The sequence below is a fragment of the Amblyraja radiata genome, chromosome 43 (assembly GCF_010909765.2).
Source record: "Amblyraja radiata isolate CabotCenter1 chromosome 43, sAmbRad1.1.pri, whole genome shotgun sequence".
Classification (NCBI taxonomy): domain Eukaryota; kingdom Metazoa; phylum Chordata; class Chondrichthyes; order Rajiformes; family Rajidae; genus Amblyraja; species Amblyraja radiata.
The window spans coordinates 1,236,616-1,256,207 of record NC_045998.1 but is presented as its reverse complement, the minus strand read 5'-3'; the positions used below and the strand labels follow the sequence as shown (position 1 = coordinate 1,256,207).

The 19,592-nt window shown below is 48.5% G+C and overlaps 3 protein-coding genes across 3 annotated transcripts in view; 2 read left to right on the top strand and 1 right to left on the bottom strand.

The window, feature by feature from the left end:
• Nucleotides 1-19,592, top strand: part of LOC116968066 (galactose-3-O-sulfotransferase 2-like) — a 130,500-nt gene that overhangs the window by 63,917 nt on the left and 46,991 nt on the right. The gene's annotated exons all lie outside the window — the stretch shown is intronic.
• On the bottom strand, nt 4,000-6,840 carry LOC116967996 (galactose-3-O-sulfotransferase 2-like). Its single transcript, XM_033014631.1, has 2 exons — nt 6,574-6,840; nt 4,000-4,818 (listed from the first exon to the last, which is right to left on the bottom strand). The coding sequence occupies exons 1-2, from the start codon at nt 6,838-6,840 to the stop codon at nt 4,000-4,002; spliced, it is 1,086 nt and encodes a 361-aa protein (XP_032870522.1).
• LOC116967995 (galactose-3-O-sulfotransferase 2-like) overlaps nt 7,809-19,592 on the top strand; it is a 19,784-nt gene continuing 8,000 nt past the window's right edge. The window contains exon 1 of the mRNA XM_033014630.1: nt 7,809-7,813. The gene's annotated coding sequence lies outside the window, so the exon portion shown is untranslated. The remainder of the gene's footprint in view (nt 7,814-19,592) is intronic.

Sequence of the window (19,592 nt, the reverse complement as noted above, 5' to 3'; positions counted from 1 at the left end):
CCCCGCCGTCAATCACTGAGAGCCTGCCCACGGTGGGCGGGGCCAGGGCTCGCCCCTCCTCCCCATTGGTCAACCCCGCTGTCACTCAGCGCCGACCCGCCCACACAGGGCTCACACTCCCTCCTCATTGGCCATCTCCGCTGTCCATCACGGAGGACCCGCCCACACAGGATGGACACCTCCTCCCCATGGGTCATCCCTGCTGTCCGTCACGGAAGACCCGCCCACACAGGGCGGGGCCAGTGCAGGTCACGCCCCTGAACATCCACCATCCTCTGTCCCCACAGACGCTGCCCGTCCCACTGAGCCGATCGGGTCCGCACCACCCAGCGATGACCCCAGCGATGACCCCGTCCCGGGTCCGCACCGCCCAGCGATGACCCCAGCGATGACCCCGTCCCGGGACCACACCGCCCAGCGATGACCCCAGCGATGACCCCAGCGATGACCCCGTCCCGGGACCACAACGCCCAGCGATGACCCTAGCGATGATCCCAGCGATGACCCCGTCCCGGGACCGCACCGCCCAGCGATGACCCCGTCCCGCGACCACAACGCCCAGCGATGACCCCAGCGATGACCCCGTCCTGGGTCCGCAACGCCCAGCGATGACCCCAGCGATGACCCCAGCGATGACCCCGTCCCGGGTCAGCACCGCCCAGCGATGACCCCGTCCCGGGACCACACCGCCCAGCGATGACCCCAGCGATGACCCCATCCGCTAACACTACCCCACACACACACTGGGCATCATTTGTAGGTTTAACAAGCCAATTAGTTAATCAGTTACAAACCTCAAACTTGGAAGTCTTTGGTCCAGCGATCGGGGCGATATAGAATTCTTAAAGGGTTGGACACGCTAGATGCAGGAAAAATGTTCCCGATGTTGGGGGAGTCTAGAACCAGGGGTCACAGTTTAAGAATAAGGGGTCGGTCATTTAGGACCGAGATGAGGAAAAACTTTTTCACCCAGAGAGTTGTGAATGTGTGGAATTCTCAGTGGAGGCCGATTCACTGGATGTTTTCAGGAGAGAGTTAGATTTAGCTCTTGGGGCTAACGGAATCAGGGGATATGGGGAGAAAGCAGGAACGGGGAACTGATTGTGGATGATCAGCCATGATCATATTGAACGGCGGTGCTGGCTGGAAGGGCCGAATGGCCGACTACAGTATGTAGTTCTTCAGTCTGAAGAGATCTCGACCCGAAATGCTACCCCCTCTCCTCCAGAGATTCTGCCTGTCCCGCTGAGTTCTTCCAGCATTTTGTGTCTCTCTTCAGAGTAAACCAGCAGCTACAGCTCCTTCCTGCATATTCTCCCCATTCCGCACCTGTTACATAGAAACATAGAAACATAGAAATTAGGTGCAGGAGTAGGCCATTCGGCCCTTCGAGCCTGCACCGCCATTCAATATGATCATGGCTGATCATCCAACTCAGTATCCCGTACCTGCCTTCTCTCCATACCCTCTGATCCCCTTAGCCACAAGGGCCACATCTAACTCCCTCTTAAATATAGCCAATGAACTGGCCTCGACTACCCTCTGTGGCAGGGAGTTCCAGAGATTCACCACTCTCTGTGTGCAAAAAGTTCTTCTCATCTCGGTTTTAAAGGATTTCCCCCTTATCCTTAATCTGTGACCCCTTGTCCTGGACTTCCCCAACATCGGGAGCAATCTTCCTGCATCTAGCCTGTCCAACCCCTTAAGAATGTTGTAAGTTTCTATAAGATCCCCTCTCAATCTCCTAAATTCTAGAGTATAAACCAAGTCTATCCAGTCTTTCTTCATAAGACAGTCCTGACATCCCAGGAATCAGTCTGGTGAACCTTCTCTGCACTCCCTCTATGACAATTCCGCACCTGTTCATATGCCTATCTAAATGCCTCTTGAATGTCACCGCCACCTCTGGGTTTACATTCTGTATTTGTACCGCTACCACTTCTTCTAGCAGTTCTTCCACACATCTATATTTAATTGTAATTGTAATTAATTTATTAGCCAAGTATGTAAGAACATACGGAATAAAAGCAACAAGACACACAACGACATAAAAGTTAACATAAACATCCACCACAGCGGATTCCCCACATTCCCCACTGTGATGGAAGGCAATAAAGTCTTATCTTCTCCCTCCTTTTCTCCCACAGTCGGGGCCGTCGAACTGCCCGCAGTCGGGGCAGCCGGTTGGAGCTTCTGATGTCAATCCCCAGCTAGAGGCCACCAGCTCCACGATGTTCGGCCGCAGTGCGGACGGAGATACGATACCGAAAAGTCGCATCAACGCCCAGGAAAGAGATTAAAGAAGTTTCCCCACCCCCCATCCACTAAAACACACATTTAACGACAGACTAAGAACACTAAAACAAGTGAAGGATGAGACAGATCGCTGGCGAGGTTGCCCATCGGTAGAAATCTTGTCCTTCACATCCCCTTTAAAATCCCCCTCTCACCTTAAACCGAGATCCTATTTGCCCTGTTTTAGCCTCTCTGGGAGGAAGAAGCACCTCATCACAAGTTCACAAGTTATGGGAGTAGAATTGGGCCATTCGGCCCATCGAGTCTACTCCGCCATTCAATCATGGCTCATCTCTGCCTCCTAATCCCATTTTCCTGCCTTCTCCCCGTAACCCTTGACACACGTACTAATCGATAAATTGTCCAACTCTGACTTAAAAATATCCACTGACTTGGCCTCCATAGCCTCCTGTGGCAATGAGTTCCACAGATTCACCATCCTCTGACTAAAGATGTTCCTCCTTATCTCCTTGCTAAATGAGAGCCCTTTAATTCTGAGGCTGTGACCTCTGGTCCTAGACTCTCCCACATCCACTCTATCGATACCTTTCATTATTCTGTAAGTTTAATGATGCCCCTCCACATCGTTGTTAGTTTGGCGTCATGGTCGTGGGGACAACCCATGGTTGGTGGGGTCACGTTCATGGGGACAACATTAACTGTTGCCTAGTCTTCTGGTTTTTCACCTCGAATGCGAAATTCTACCCCAGAGCCCCGACAATCTCTTCCCTTGCCTCTCTTAACATCCTGGGACAGATCCATCCCAAAACCACCAAACCACTGCACTCTCTCAATAGTTTATAGGGTATTCTCCCTTATTATAAGCTGACAGAAAAACTGCAGAACCAGCTGCAGAACCAAAGAAAAGAGTCGCAATTCTTGGTATCGGAATCATCAGGAACATGCTCCCCACTTCTGGAACTACAGATCTTCTTCAGGTCTACAGGTCTTCCTCGGTTCTACAGGTCTTCCTCAATTCTACAGTTCTTCCTCAGTTTTAAAGGTCTTCCTCCGTTCAGGAGGTCTTCCTCGGATCTAGAGATCTTCCTCGGTTTTATAGTTCTTCCTCAAGTATAGAGGTCTTCGTCAGATCTAGAGGTCTTCCTAGGTCTTCCTCAATTCTACAGTTCTAGAGGTCTTCCTCGGTTCTAGAGAATGTCCTGAGCACTAGAGGTCTTCCACAGGTCTATAGGTCTTCCTCAGTTCTACAGTTCTTCCTCAATTCTACAGTTCTTCCCCAGTTCTAAAGGTCTTCCTCAAATCTAGAGTCACCACCCCACCGTGCCCTGTCATTACTCTAAATGAAGTTCTGCCTCACAAGGTGACACACAGAAGTGCTGCAGTACAAACGTGGACCATAGCAAGTAGAGGAATGGAACGTACAAGTAATTTCACAACAACAAAGTCTTTGATTTCAAGCCCGATTAATCACTGCCATTACAATCACCGGGTTGGCATGCATACCTGATCCTCACATGCATACACAATCATTTGGACCCCATTTCCTGGATAGAGGAGCGTTGGATTGGGCTATATATTTGTGGCTTTCACCACGGAGGATGCTCCCTTGGGCCGGGCAGCAGGTCAATGGGCAGCAGGTCGATGGGCAGCAGGTCGATGGGCAGCAGGTCAATGGGCAACAGGTCAATGGGCAGCAGGTCGATGGGCCACAGGGGGATGGGCAGCAGGTCGATGGGCAGCAGGTCAATGGGCAGCAGGAGGATGGGCAGCAGGAGGATGGGAAACAGGGGGATGGGCCTTGGCGTCCAGCAGGTCTTTGTACTGGAGTTCGGGCAGGATCATACGTAGACACCTTTCCCTGGTGGCGGGTGTGAGGTTGGTGTTGAGGTTGTAGCCCTGGATGCGAGCCCAGCCATACTGGAAGGGTATGATGGTCTTGTCCAGAATCTGACTGGGGTCCACAGGCCTCCCTCTCTCTAGGCAGAGGTCCCTCATCTTCTGCCTGGCCTCCTGCAGGAGGACCACCTCCTCGCTCATCCTCTGCCTACCGTACAGGTCCACCTTCTGCCAGAAGGTCCGGTTGAAATGCAGGTAGAGCTTCCAGTCCAATGAATTCCAGGCTCGGATTTGATCGGGTGTCGTCTCGGACAGAGGCACCACTGTGCCGTTGCCCCTGAGGTTAAGCTTGAAGGAAAGCACGTCGTCCTGATCCCAGCAGAGTGCCTCTTGCAACAAGACCATGGACTGGTCAAAGTACTCGGCGATCAGGATGAGGTGGAAGGTGTTGGCGATCTTGCCGATGACAGAGTCCACGTACGCAGGTGTGTCGCCCTCATTGTGATCAAAGCCAAAGTCAAACCACATGCAGTTCCTGGCGTAATGACTGCGGCTGCTGGTGGGCGAGTAGTGGCTCCAGGGATCTTCGAGGAACTGCTCCAGCGACGTCACATTGGAGAAGGCCCTGGCAGTGTCCTTGTAGTAAGCAAAGGAGGATTCCATCCATGTCACTGGGCTGCGGAGGATGGAGAAGTAGAAGGTGTCGTTCGGCATCAACTTCTCCACCTGCAACACAAAGAACATTTCACACCCCCTACCTACAATTAGCCCAAAGGCACAGCAACAGGCCCTTCGGCCCACTGTGTCCCTGCCGACCATCGTACTTGCCTACTGTGTAGGAAGGAACTGCAGCTGCCAATTTACACTGAAGATAGACACAACATGCTGGAGTAACTCAGCGGGACAGGCAGCAGCATCTCTGGGGAGAAGGAATGAGACCCTTCTGATTGAGTCTGACCCGAAACGTCATCCATTCCTTTTCCCCAGAGATGCTGCCTGTCCCACAGTCTTTGTACCATCAGTTCAGTAATCAGCAACTAAACCGACCTCTCACCAACTAGAGAGCAGTCCTGAGCTCCTGTCCACTTCATTGGAGACCCTCAGACTTGATCCTTGATCGGTCTTTGCTGGCTTTACCTTGCACTAAACGTTATTCCCTTATCATGTATCTGTACACTGTGGACGGCTCGATTGTAACCATGTGTTGTCTTTCCACTGACTGGTTAGCAGGCGACAAATGCTTTTGTCTGTACCTCGGTACACGTGGCAATAAACAAAACTGAACTGAATTGAGTTTGTACGTTCTCCCTGTGACCGCGTGGGTTTTCTCCGGGTGCTCCAGTTCCCACCCACACCCCAAAGACGTGCAGGCTTGTTGGTTCTGTAAATTGCCCCAAGTGTGTTGGATGGAACTAGTGTACAGGGTAATTGTGGCCAGCACAGGCTCGATGGGCAGAAGGGCCTGATTCCATGCTGTATCTCTAAACTGGTTTAGTCTTGTTTTAGATAGTTTTGTGTATCATCGCGTGATCCGAGGTACAGTGAAAAGCTTTTTATTTTGTGCTATCCAGTCAGCGGAAAGCCAATACATGATTAACTAAAATGTCAGTAAACTTAAGACAGGCACAAAATGCTGGAGTAACTCAGCGGGATAGGCAGCACACCTGGAGAGAGGGAATGGATGGCATTACGGGTCGAGACACGTCTGAAGGGTCTGTACCCAAAACTTCACCCATTCCTTCTCTCCACAGATGCTGCCTGACCCGCTGAGTTACTCCAGCACTCTGCGAAACGTCACCTATCCATGTTCTCCACAGATGCTGCCTGACCCGCTGAGTTACTCCAGCACTCTGCGAAACGTCACCTATCCATGTTCTCCACAGATGCTGCCTGACCCGCTGAGTTACTCCAGCACTCTGTGAAACGTCACCTATCCATGTTCTCCACAGATGCTGCCTGACCCGCTGAGTTACTCCAGCACTCTGTGAAACGTCACCTATCCATGTTCTCCACAGATGCTGCCTGACCCGCTGAGTTACTCCAGCACTCTGTGAAACGTCACCTATCCATGTTCTCCACAGATGCTGCCTGACCCACTGAGTTACTCCAGCACTCTGTGAAACGTCACCTATCCATGTTCTCCACAGATGCTGCCTGACCCGCTAGTTACTCCAGCACTCTGTGAAACGTCACCTATCCATGTTCTCCACAGGTGCTGCCTGACCCGCTGAGTTACTCCAGCACTCTGTGAAACGTCACCTATCCATGTTCTCCACAGATGCTGCCTGACCCGCTGAGTTACTCCAGCACTCTGTGAAACGTCACCTATCCATGTTCTCCACAGATGCTGTCTGACCCGCTGAGTTACTCCAGCACTCTGTGTCTATCTTCGGTTTAAACCAGCATCTGCCGTTCCTTCCTACACATGTCACAAGGCTTGTGGTTTTCTGGAGTAATGAATCACTGGCTTGCCTTACTTACCTGGGGCTTGTAGAACCTCATGTGGTTGCAAATGATGTGGTATTCCTGATTATTCGTGGCGTTGTATGATTTCACTGTTTTTGTATCAAAGAGTTGGGGATAGCCAAACTGGTAGGACACTGGCAGGGCAAAGGTTAAGTTCCTTGCCTCACCAAAACGGTACATGATGTTAAGCACGGTGCTACTGGCTGTCTTGTGTGTCTTCAGGAAGAACAAGTGCGTTTTGGGTCGGCAGGGTTTCTCCAGGGACCGTTCCCTCTGTGACATTGCTGGAGACAACCACGGCTGTAGAAACACATCAGGCCACAGCCTGGACACAAAGAGATGTCATTAACAACATGTGGCAACAACCAGCCCCCAACACAGATCCGTTCCCACTGAAGTTGCCAGAGTAACTCAGCGGGTCAGGCAGCATCTGTGGAGAACATGGATAGGTGACGTTTCACATAGTGCTGGAGTAACTCAGCGGGTCAGGCAGCATCTGTGGAGAACATGGATAGGTGACGTTTCACAGAGTGCTGGAGTAACTCAGCGGGTCAGGCAGCATCTGTGGAGAACATGGATAGGTGATGTTTCACAGAGTGCTGGAGTAACTCAGCAGGTCAGGCAGCATCTCTGTAGATAAGGAATGGGTGACGTTTTGGGTCTATGACAATAAACTAAAGTCAGTGGACATTGGATATGTTGGTTAGCAAGGATTAGTTGGGCCGAAGGGCCTGTGGGTGCGCTGCATGGCGCTATGACAATCAAGGCTGAGGAGAGAGGGTGACAGAGGGAGGTTGTAGTCCAGGGTTAGACTTACCCATTGACTGTAGAGAGGTAGACCAACCTAGTAATGAAGGTCAGACAGCTGGCCACCATCAGCATCAGGAACATCTTCCCAGTTCGTCTTTTCCAATGACTGAACATTCCCGCTTACCTGAACAACAGGGAAACACTGTTAGGATTCACCCACACCGACCTCACAGTTAGAATACGGACACAGGCCCTTCGGCCCGCCCTGTCCATGTTCACCCCACTTAAACCTTCAGTCTGAAGAAGGGTCTCGACTCAAAACATCACCCAGGTCCAGAGATTTACAAGAATGATTCCAGGAATGAGTGGGTTAACATTTGATGAGCGTTTGACAGCACTGGGCCTGTACTCGCTGGAGTTTAGAAGGATGAGAGGGCACCTCATTGAAACGTACAGACTAATGAAAGGCATCGATAGAGTGGATGTGGAGAGGATGTTTCCACTGGTGGGAGAGTCTAGGACTTAGAAAGGAGGTGAGGAGGAATTTCTTTAGTCAGAGGGTGGTGAATCTGTGGAACTCATTGCCAAGTTAGTGGATATTTTTAACGCAGAGATGGACAAATTCTTGATTAGAACGGATGTCAAGGGTTATGGGGAGAAGGAAGGAAAATGGGATTAGGAGGCAGAGATCGGCCATGATTGAATGGCGGAGTAGTCTTTTAAAAATATATATTTTATTAGAAGTAAATACAATACAGTGGTACCTTTTTACAGGTGCCTAATATATGTTAACAGAATACATTCTCTGTACAACTTCATTTTTGATTTTTTAAAGAGAGAAATAAGAAAAAAAAAAGGATATAGTAAAGAATATGGAAAAGTGTAGTGTGTGTAGATAAAAAAGGAAAAGAGAAGGTGAGGAAAAGAGATAAGCGAGAACAGAGAGCAGGAGGGAGATTATCAACAGATGCAAGGGGATGATTTTTTTCTATTGTTGATCATCTTTCACCCATACCTGAAACATTTAATTTTTACGATACTGTTCCACCACATGAATCAAGGAAATCAATAAATGGAGACCAACTCGTTAAGAATTGGTTCAAGAAGGAACTGCAGATGCTGGAAAATCGAAGGTACACAAAAAAGCTGGAGAAACTCAGCGGGTGCAGCAGCATCTATGGAGCGAAGGAAATAGGCAACGTTTCGGGCCGAAACCCTGAAGGAAATAGGCAACGTTTCGGGCCGAAACCCTGAAGGAAATAGGCAACGTTTCGGGCCGAAATCCTTCTGGAAATAGGCAACGTTTCGGGCCGAAATCCTTCTGGAAATAGGCAACGTTTCAGGCCGAAATCCTTCTAGAAATAGGCAACGTTTCAGACCGAAATCCTTCTGGAAATAGGCAACGTTTCAGGCCGAAATCCTTCTAGAAATAGGCAACGTTTCAGGCCGAAATCCTTCTAGAAATAGGCAAAGTTTCAGGCCGAAATCCTTCTGGAAATAGGCAACGTTTCAGGCCGAAATCCTTCTGGAAATAGGCAACGTTTCAGGTCGAAACCCGGAAGGGTTTCGGCCCGAAACGTTGCCTATTTCCTTCGCTCCATAGATGCTGCTGCACCCGCTGAGTTTCTCCATTTTTTTGTCTACCTTCGTTAAGAATTGGTCTTGTTTATCTATTAGGAGGAGTCTCATTTCTTCCAGGTGTGCTGTGTCCAACATATTACTAATCCACATTTTAAGCGTTGGTATAGTAGCATTTTTCCAAAAATTTAAGTATGAGTTTTTTTGCTGTTATTAACCCATAATTAAAAAATGATGTGTTTGGGATATGTTTAATTTGTTCCCATCTCCCATTACTCCAAATATAATCTTTTCAGTATTAGCTTCCAATTTTATCTTAAATAGCTTTGTGAATTTATCAAAAATATCACACCAAAATTTATGAAGTTTTGTGCAAGATACAAAAGAATGTGTAATATTGGCATTTTGAGAAAGACATTTATCACAGATGGGAGAGATATTTGGGTAGAATTTATTCAACCTCGTTTTTGAATAATATAATCTATGAAGTATTTTAAATTGAATTAAATTCTGTCTAGCATTAATCGAACATTTATGTATATATATATCAAATACTTTTCCCATATTTCATTCGAAATATTTATCGTTAATTATTTTTCCCAGTCTTCTCTAATTGCCTCTGTTGATGGGAATTCTCTATTTAAAATCTATACTACTAAAACTCTGTTCTTGACCGGTTTTGGCGCTCTGTGCTGCGATTTCCGAGAGAACGCCGCCACCTACGGCCGTCATTTTTGGCCACCTCGCTCAGAGCCCCCCTCCGCCGTATGTATGCCGAGGACTTTTCCCGTCGATGAAATATGAAAGAGATATTAATGTTTTTACAAAATTCCCCATTCTCTCTGCTGCTCCTGCTGGTGGGATGGGGGAGGGACTATAAAACCAGGAAGTGGGGTGCCCCAATCAGTGTCTGCAAGCTGGAGGTCTGAGCTCTGAATGACTGAACAAATGTCTACACAGCTGTAAGTACAGGTACCCTTAATTTGGTTTGGAAATGAAAATATGGTTATGGTTAGTTTGAAGGAAAAAAGCAACTGCCTGCAAATGGTTGTTTGGGGGGTTTGGGTTGAGTAAAAAGGCATTCTGTCTCTCTCTCTCTATCATCTCCCTAGTTCCCTCTTCTTTCTCTCATCTCTCTCCTCCCCACACCTGTACTCTCTCTCTCTCCCATCCTCTCTCCCCCCCCTCCATCCCCCTTCCTCTCCCCTCCTCCCCTCGCCTACCCCCTCTTCCTCTCCCTCCACAACCCTCTACCCTCTTCCCTCCCCCTCCCTGCTCCCCACCTCTCCCCCTCGCACCCCCTCTCTCTCCCCCTCACTCTCACCCTCTCTCTCTCCTCCCCTCTCTCTCTGTCTCTGCCCCTTCTCTCTCTGCCCTCACTCTCTACCCTCGCCCCCCACCCCCCCCCCTCTCTAGATGTGACTGCAAGTTGGGGGCTATGCGTCAGTAGATAGGGTGGTTATGGAGTAAAAGGAGCAAATTAATAATATTAATATAATATCAAGGGGGGTAATTAGCGTGAGTGCGGGGGGGGGGGGATAGTTAGTGTGTGTGACGCTGCATGCCGTCTCCCCCCCCCCACAACCACACGTTGGGGGAACAGACCCAACGGGTCTGCACTTGGTCTAGTACTATTATATAAGTATGATATTAATTTTTGTGAATCCGCCTTTATATTCATTGTTTCTTCCAATGGATCTAAGATTATACTTTGAAATCTGTGTATATTTCTTCATAGTCACATATCTGTAAATATTTAAAATATTGGTTGTTATTCAGTTTAAATTTAAATTTTAATTGTTGAAATGATAACAGAATGGCGGAGTAGTCTTGAAGGGCCGAATGGCCTTATTCTACTATAACTTGTGAATCAGTCTGAAGATGGGTCCTGACCTAAAATGTCACCTATCTATGCTCCCCAGAGATGCTGCCTGACCCGCTGAGTTACTCCAGCACTCTGTGAAACGTCACCTATCCATGTTCTCCACAGATGCTGCCTGACCCGCTGAGTTATTCCAGCACTCTGTGAAACGTCACCTATCCATGTTCTCCACAGATGCTGCCTGACCCGCTGAGTTATTCCAGCACTCTGTGAAACGTCACCTATCCATGTTCTCCACAGATGCTGCCTGACCCGCTGAGTTACTCCAGCACTCTGTGTCCTTTTTGGACAGGTCTATGGAGTGGAAGTTTTGGAGGAATATGGACCAGGCAAGGACAACGTGACCTCTGTCCAATAGAGACTCACAACACGATGGGATAATGAGCATCGGATGCGAGCCGGACCGATACACCTATCACTTCAATAAACTGAGAAAATGTAGAGCCGATGCCTCACAGTGCCAGAGACCCTGTTTCTATCCTGACCACAGGTGCTGTCTGCGTGGAGTTTGCACGTTTTCCCCATGACCTGCATGGGTTTTAGAAACAGAGAAACATGGAAAATAGGTGCCGGAGGAGGCCATTTGGTCCTTCCAGCCAACACTGCCATTTTTTGGCTGATCATCCACAATCAATAACCTGAGCCTGCCTTCTCCCCATACCCCTTGATTCCGCTAGCCCCAAGAGCTAAATCTAACTCTTAAATACATCCAGTGAATCAGCCTCCACTGCCTTCTGTGGCAGAGAATTCCACAAATTCACAACTCTCTCTCAGTCCTAAATGGCCGACCCCTTATTCTTAAACTGTGACCCCTGTTTCTGGACTCTGTCAACATCGGGAACATGTTTCCTGCATTTTCCAAACCTTTGATAATCTTACATGTTTCAATAAGATTGCCTCTCATCCTTCTAAATTCCAGTGTATACAAACCCAGTCGTTCCATTCTATCAAGATATGACAGTCCCGCCATCCTGGGAATTAACCTGGTGAACCTACGCTGCAATCCCTCAATAGCAAGAATGTCCTTCCTCAAAATTGGAGACCAAAATTGCCTACTCCAGGTGTGGTCTCACCACGGCCCTGTACAACTGCAGAAGGACCTCTTTGCTCCAAAACTCAACTCCTCTTGTGATGAAGACCAACATGCCATTAGCTTTCTTCACTGCCTGCTGTACTTGCATGCTTACTTTCATTGACTGATGAACAAGGACCCCCAGATCCCGTTGTACTTCCCCTTTTCCCAACTTGACACCATTCACATAATAATCTAACTTTGTGGCATCCTCTAGTGGTGAACCACTTGCAGTGCTAAACCTGACCCTGGAGTATGGAGTCGAGTGTGTTGGTGACTTGGGATGCAGGTCACTGGGTTCCCCCGGCAGTATTTAAGGTCGGGACAAACTTTGTATCCCGCCTCATTCCTGGCTGGACATCTTTGAGTCCCGCCACACACCCCTGTTCTTGCCACCAAAGTGGATAACCTCACATTTATCCACATTAAACTGCATCTGCCATGCATCTGCCCACTCACCCAACCTGTCCAAGTCACCCTGCATCCTCATAGCATTCTCCTCACAGTTCACACCAGAGACCCTATAGCGGAGCAAGATAGACCACCCGACGAAAAAGATGTAGTACGGTCATGGGCAGATTCATGGGTAATTTTCGGCCCCATTTCCGTAACCGGCTTCCGTCTCGGCACCAAAGATCCCGTAGGATACTAGCGCGGAGACGGAAGTCGGTTACGGAAACATCCTCGTAAAAATAAAAGTTATTTGGGAAAAATATTCTCCTCATTTTCAGAATTTTAATTTATTAACACAAACTGTTCCCCCGCAACGTTGATTACACTGCGAGTCGGGTCGGGTCGGGTCGGGTTACGGAAATGGATGAAAAAAAGGGCCCACTTTCTGCTCTGTTGCGTACTACACGTCAGCCCATTGCATTAAGCAGGAGTGGTCTATCTTGCTCCGCTATAGGATCTTTGGTTCGCACTGCCACTCAGCTTTGTGTCATCTGCAAATTTGCTAATGTTACTTTGAATCCCTTCATCAAAATATTGTAAATAGTGCGGTCCCAGCACCGAGCCTTGTGGTACCCCACTACTCACTGCCTGCCATTCTGAAAGGGACCCGTTAATCCCTACTCTTAGTTTCCTGTCTGCCAACCAATTTTCTATCCATGTCGGCACTCTACCCCCAATACCATGTGCCCTAATTTTGCCCACTAATCCCCTATGTGGGACCTTATCAAATGCTTCCTGAAAGTCCAGGTACACTACATCCACAGGCTCCCCCTTGTCCATTTTCCTAGTTACATGCTCAAAAAATTCCAGAAGATAAGTCAAGCATGATTTCCCCTTCGTAAATCCATGCTGACTCGGACCAATCCTGTTACTGCTATCCAAATGTGCGGCTATTCCATCTTTTATAATTGACTCCAGCATCTTCCCCACCACCGATGTCAGGCTAACTGGTCTATAATTCCCTGTTTTCTCTCTCCCACCTTTCTTAAAAAGTGGGATAACATTAGCTACCCTCCAATCCACAGGAACTGATCCCGAATCTATAAAACATTGGAAAATTATCACCAATGCGTCCACGATTTCTAGAGCCACCTCCTTAAGTACCCTGGGATGCAGACCATCAGGCCCTGGGGATTTATCAGCCTTCAGTCCCATCAGTCTATCCAACACCATTTCCTGCCTAATGTGGATTTCCTTCAGTTCCTCCGTCACCCTAGATCCTCTGGCCACTAGTACATCAGGGAAATTGTTTGTGTCCTCCTTAGTGAAGACAGATCCAAAGTACCTGTTCAACTCGTCTGCCATTTCCTTGTTCCCCATAATAAATTCATCTGTTTCGGTCTTCAAGGATCCACCGAGTCCGCTCCGACCAGCGATCCCCGCACATTAACCCTATCCTACACACACAAGGGACAAATTACAACTTACAGAAGCCAATTAATCTACAAACCTGCACGTCTTTGGAGTGTGGGACGAAACCGAAGATCTCGGAGAAAACCCACGCAGGTTACGGGGAGAACGTACAAACTCTGTACAGACAGCACCCGTGGTCAGGATGGAACCTCGGTCTCTGGTACTGTGAAGCAGCAGCTCTACCCGCTGCGCCACCGTGCCAACTCGACACAATGGCATACGATTGGAACACAATAGTAGATTCACGGCTCACTTTCAATCACTGTCTTTGTTCAATTCAGTTTTTGATCCATTTTCTCCTTGACCTTTATGTCCATGACATTACTGCTTGGTAGATTGGCACTAACACAGAAAACCTCCTCCTGGCCCCTGTCCACAGGTGTTAGACAACTCTAGTCCATGCAAGTGTGAGGTGTTGTCATTTGGGAGATCCAGTGTAAGGGGAAATTATCATTTAAGTTCAAGTGAGTTTATTGTCATGTGTCCCTGTATAGGACAATGAAATTCTTGCTTTGCTTCAGCACAACAGAACATAGTAGGCATTGACTACAAAACAGATCAGTGTGTCCATATACCATTATATAAATATATACACACATGAATAAATAAACTGATAAAGTGCAAATAACAGATAATTGGTTATTAATGTTCATAGTTTTGGCCGAGCCAGGTTTAATAGCCTGATGGCTGTGGGGAAGTAGCTATTCCTGAACCTGGTTGTTGCATTCTTCAGGCTCCTGTACCTTCTACCTGAAGGTAGCAGGGAGATGAGTGTGTGGTCAGGATGGTGTGGGTCTTTGATGATACTGCCAGCCTTTTTGAGGCAGCGACTGCGATAAATCCCTTCGATGGAAGGAAGGTCAGAGCCGATGATGGACTGGGCAGTGTTTACTACTTTTTGTAGTCTTTTCCTCTACATGGGCGCTCAAATTGCCGAACCAAGCCATGATGCAACCAGTCAGCATGCTCTCTACTGTGCACCTGTAGAAGTTAGAGAGAGTCCTCCTTGACAAACCGACTCTCCGTAATCTTCTCAGGAAGTAGAGGCGCTTTAATTTTGTGTCAACTTTAATTATACAATTAAAGTTGGCACAAACATTGTGAGCCGAAGGGCAAGACCCTTAACAGCAAAGGGATGTTGTGGTCCAGGTCCATAACTCCCTGAAAGTGGCAACACAAGTAGACAGAGCGGTAAAGAAGGTGAACGTTACGCTTGCCTTCATCGGTCGGGGCGTCGCGTACAAGAGTCAGGAAGTTACGATGCAGCTTTACAGGACTTTGTTCAGGCTGCCTTTGGAGTATTGCATGCAGTTCTGGTCGCCCCCATTACAGGATGTGGAGGCTTTAGAGACGGTGCAGAGGAGGTTTACCAGAATGCTGAATGGATTACAGGGTTTCAGCTACAGGGAGATTGGATTGTTTTCTCTGCAACGTTGGAGGTTGAGGGGAGACCTGATAGGTGTATAAAATGATGAGAGGTGTAGATAGGGTAGACACTCAGAACCTTTGTCCCCAATGTGGAGATGTCCAAGACTAGAGGGCACAGCTATAAGGTGAGAGGGGGAAAGTTTAATGGGGACATTTTTTTACACAGAGGGTGGTGGGGGCCTGGAGCGTGCTGCCAGGGGTGGTGGTGGAGGCTGATACGATAGTCGCGTTTCAGAGGCTTTTAGACAGGCACATGGATATGCAGGGAATGGAGGGATACAGATCACGGGCAGGTAGGCAGGCAGGTGAGAGTTTGTCATGGCATCATGAACATGACCAAGTTAAGCTGATCTCCACCTGTACCTGATCCATATCCCCTCATGTGCCGATCTAAAAGCCTCTTAGAAGCCACTATTGTACAGGATCTGCCTCCACCACCAAGTTCTGACAGTCTACCCCATCATCATTATATTTACAACATTATTTACCTAAAAGGGGAGAATCCAATGTCTAGACGGCTGGGTTGTAAGCTACCCAAGTTACAGGTACATAGCTTGCTCAAACGGTGGCACAGGTAGACACAGGTAGACACGGGTAGTCACAGGTAGACACAGGTAGTCACAGGTAGACACAGGTAGGCACAGGTAGACACAGGTAGACACAGGTAGTCACAGGTAGACACAGGTAGGCACAGGTAGACACAGGTAGGAACAGGTAGACACAGGTAGGAACAGGTAGTCACAGGTAGACACAGGTAGACACAGGTAGGCACAGGTAGACACAGACACAGGTAGACACAGGTAGGAACAGGTAGACACAGGTAGTCACAGGTAGACACAGGTAGACACAGGTAGACACAGGTAGACACAGACACACACAGGTAGTCACAGGTAGGCACAGGTAGACACAGACACAGGTAGACACAGGTAGGCACAGGTAGTCACAGACACAGGTAGGCACAGGTAGACACAGGTAGACACAAACACAGGTAGGCACAGGTAGGCACAGGTAGTCACAGGTAGACACGGGTAGGCACGGGTAGGCACGGGTAGACACAGACACAGGTAGACACAGGTAGACACATGTAGGCACAGATGGACATGCGTGGACACAGGTAGACATGCGTGGACACAGGTAAACACGGGTAGACACAGATGGACACGGGTAGACACAGGTAGACACAGGAACAAAATGCTGGAGTAACTCAGTGGGTGAGGCAGCATCTCTGGAGAGAAGGAATGGGCGACGTTTCGGGTCGAGACCCTTCTTCAGACTGATGTCAGGGGAGGGGGGTGGGACAAAGATAGAATGTAGTCGGGGACAGTCAGACTAGTGGGAGAACTGGGAAGGGGATGGAGAGGGGAGAAAGCAAGAGCTATCTGAAGATAGAGAAGTCAATGTTCATACCGCTGGGGTGTAAACTACCCGTGAAATATGAGGTGCTGTTCCTCCAACTTGCGCTGGGCCTCACACTGACAATGGAGGAGGCCCAGGACAGAGAGGTCAGATTGGGAATGGGAGGGGGAGTTGAAGTGCTGGGCCACCGGGAGATCAGGTTGGTTAAGACGGACTGAGCAGAGGTGATGGGCAAAGCGATCGCCGAGCCTGCACTTGGTCTCGCCAATGTAGAGAAGCTCAAGTGACATTTATTGTCACATGCACCAATTGGTGCAGTGATACATGCAGCCACACACAATACATAATCGAGTTTAACATGAACACCCCCCACAGTGGAATCAACCTTTCCCACTGTGAGGGAAGGCAATGAAGTCCAGCCATCTTCCTCGTTGTTCACCCGTGGTCGGGGCCTTGAGCCTTCCGCAGTCGCTGCCAAGGAAGGCCCCTTGTACAGGCTCTCTGGCCAGGATGATCGGATCTCCGACGTCGGAACGGAAGAACACACTTAGCGGCTTGGAGTTTCCAAACCGGCCTCTTCCTACCGGAGACCACGGCTCCTGAAGTTGACACCTGGAACAGCGGATGCAGTAGATGAGGTTGGAGGAGGTGCAGCTACTTCCCCACAGCCATCAGGCTATTAAACCTGGCTCGGGCAAAACTCTGATTATTAATAGCCCATTATCTGTTATTTGCAGGTACACAAAAATGCTGGAGAAACTCAGCGGGTGCAGCAGCATCTATGGAGCGAAGGAAATAGGCAACGTTTCGGGCCGAAACCCTTCTTCAGACTGATGGGGGTGGCGGGGAGAAGAAAGGAAAAAGGAGATTTGTTTGCACTTTATCAGTTTATTTATTCATGTGTGTATATAGTTATATTATGGTATATGGACACACTGGTCTGTTTTGTAGTCAATGCCTACTATGTTCTGTGTGCTGAAGCAAAGCAAGAATTTCATTGTCCTATACAGGGACACATGACAATAAACTCACTTGAACTCGAACTTGGACCTCTGCCTCACCTGGAAAGACTGTGTGAGTCCTTGGATGGAGTCGAGGGGGGAGGTAAAGGGACAGGTGTTGCATCTTCTGCGGTTGTAGGGGAAAGTACCTGGGGAGGGGGTGGTTTGGGTGGGAAGGGACGAGTTGAACAAACACCTCCGCTCAGTCTGTCTCCCGGTGGCTCAGCACTTCAACTCTGAAGTAGTTCCTTGTGTCTGCAGTTGCTTGTGTGGAGCCTGCAGGTTAATGAATGCTTGTGTTGTGTTTCTGCAGCTGAACCGTGCCTGGATGACACAGAGCAGCGTGAAGCATATGGAGAAATCTCAGACGGACAGAGTTATTGATGAAACACCTGGAATCCTGTTCTGTAGTCATGAGAACCCCACATACTGTATGCCCTCGACAGCACACAACAATGGTAGATCATTCAACCTACACATCCAAGAATTGGCCACACATCTGTGCATCCTGTTACCTATTCTTTCCAACTTTTCATTCCCTCCAAGTCCGAGAACAACATTCTCCTTTCTTTCTTTCTATGTCCAGAAGTCAAAATTAACTCTATTAGGTTGAGTGGTGCAGCGGGTAGAGCTGCTGCCTCACGGCGCCAGAGACCCGGGTTCCATCCTGAGTACGTGGCTGTCGGTACGGAGTTGGGTCCCATGTTCACACGGGAGGGCTGGTCCCCCAACGCAATATTCCACCTCTCCACCAATTCCACCTCCCCACCAATTACTTCAACTCAAACAACCATTTGCAGTGAATTTTCACTTCAAACCAACCATATTTTCATTTTCAAACCGCATTAAGGGCACTCACAGTTGAGTAGACATGTGTTCAGTGCTATTCAGAGCTCAGAGAGACGTGACCCTCTGGCTTTCTCCATCTTGCAGAGACTGAACGAGGCACACCACTTCCTGGTTTTATAGTCCCTCCCCCTCCCTCCAGCAGGGGCAGCAGAGAGAATGGCAAATTAAGAAAAAAACATTAATACCTCTCTGATTTTTCATCGATGGGAAAAATCCTCCAGTCCCGGAAGGCGGAGGGGGGCTCTGAGGGAGGTGGCCAAAAATGACGGCCATAGGTGGCGGTGTTCTCTCGGAAATCGCAGCACAATGAGCCAAAAGCGGTCAAGATCAGACTTTTAGTAATATAGATAGGTTTACAAGCAGCAAAGTTCAAAGTATTTAGTTTTAGTTTCAGAGACATATTGAAGATTGACACAAAATGCTGGAGTAAGTCAGTGGGGACAGGCAGCATCTCTGGAGTGAAGGAATGGGTGACGTTTCGGGCCGAGACCCTTCTTCAGACAAACATAAGCACAATCCTAGTTGAGTACAAGATGCAGCACAGAACGCCACAGGAGATCCTTCTTCCCTGAGGTTATCAAACTGTACAACTCCTCCCCCTTCTGTCGTGGGGTAGACTGAGACTGACTGCCCCCCTCAATCTATGCACACCCCCAATCTTTTCCATTCATCACTTTCATCTCACCTTTCATATATTTTGACATCTACTGGGACTATCTACTGCAATATTGGTCCTAATTTGAGGAAGGACATTCTTGCTATTGAGGGAGTGCAGCGTAGGTTCGCCAGGTTAATTCCCGGGCTGGCGGGATCGACATATGATGAAAGAATGGGTCGACTGGGCTTGCATTCACTGGAATTTAGAAGGATGAGAGGGCATCTTATAGAAACATATAAGATTATTAAGGGATTGGACACGCTAGATGCAAGAAAAATGTTCCTGATGTTGGGGGAGTCCAGAACCAGGGTTCACAGTTTCAGAATAAGAGGTCGGCCATTTAGGGCTGAGATGAGGAAAAACGTTTTCACCCAGAGAGTTGTGAATCTGTGGAATTCTCTGCCACAGAAGGCAGTGGAGGCCAATTCACTGGATGTTTTCAAGAGAGAGTTAGATTTAGTTCTTAGGGCTAACGGAATCAAGGGATATGGGGAGCAAGCAGGAACGGGGTACTGATTGTGGATGATCAGCCATGATCATATTGAATGGCAGTGCTGGCTCAAAGGGCCGAATGGCCTCCTCCTGTACCTATGT

What these genes read in the sequence shown, in the direction of transcription:
- LOC116967996 (XM_033014631.1), bottom strand. Translation starts at nt 6,840, where the DNA reads ATGTCACAGAGGGAACGGTCCCTGGAGAAACCCTGCCGACCCAAAACG. An exon ending in TGAGGTTCTACAAGCCCCAG is followed by an intron (nt 4,819 to 6,573) that starts GTAAGTAAGGCA and finishes TTTGTGTTGCAG; the next exon opens with GTGGAGAAGTTGATGCCGAA.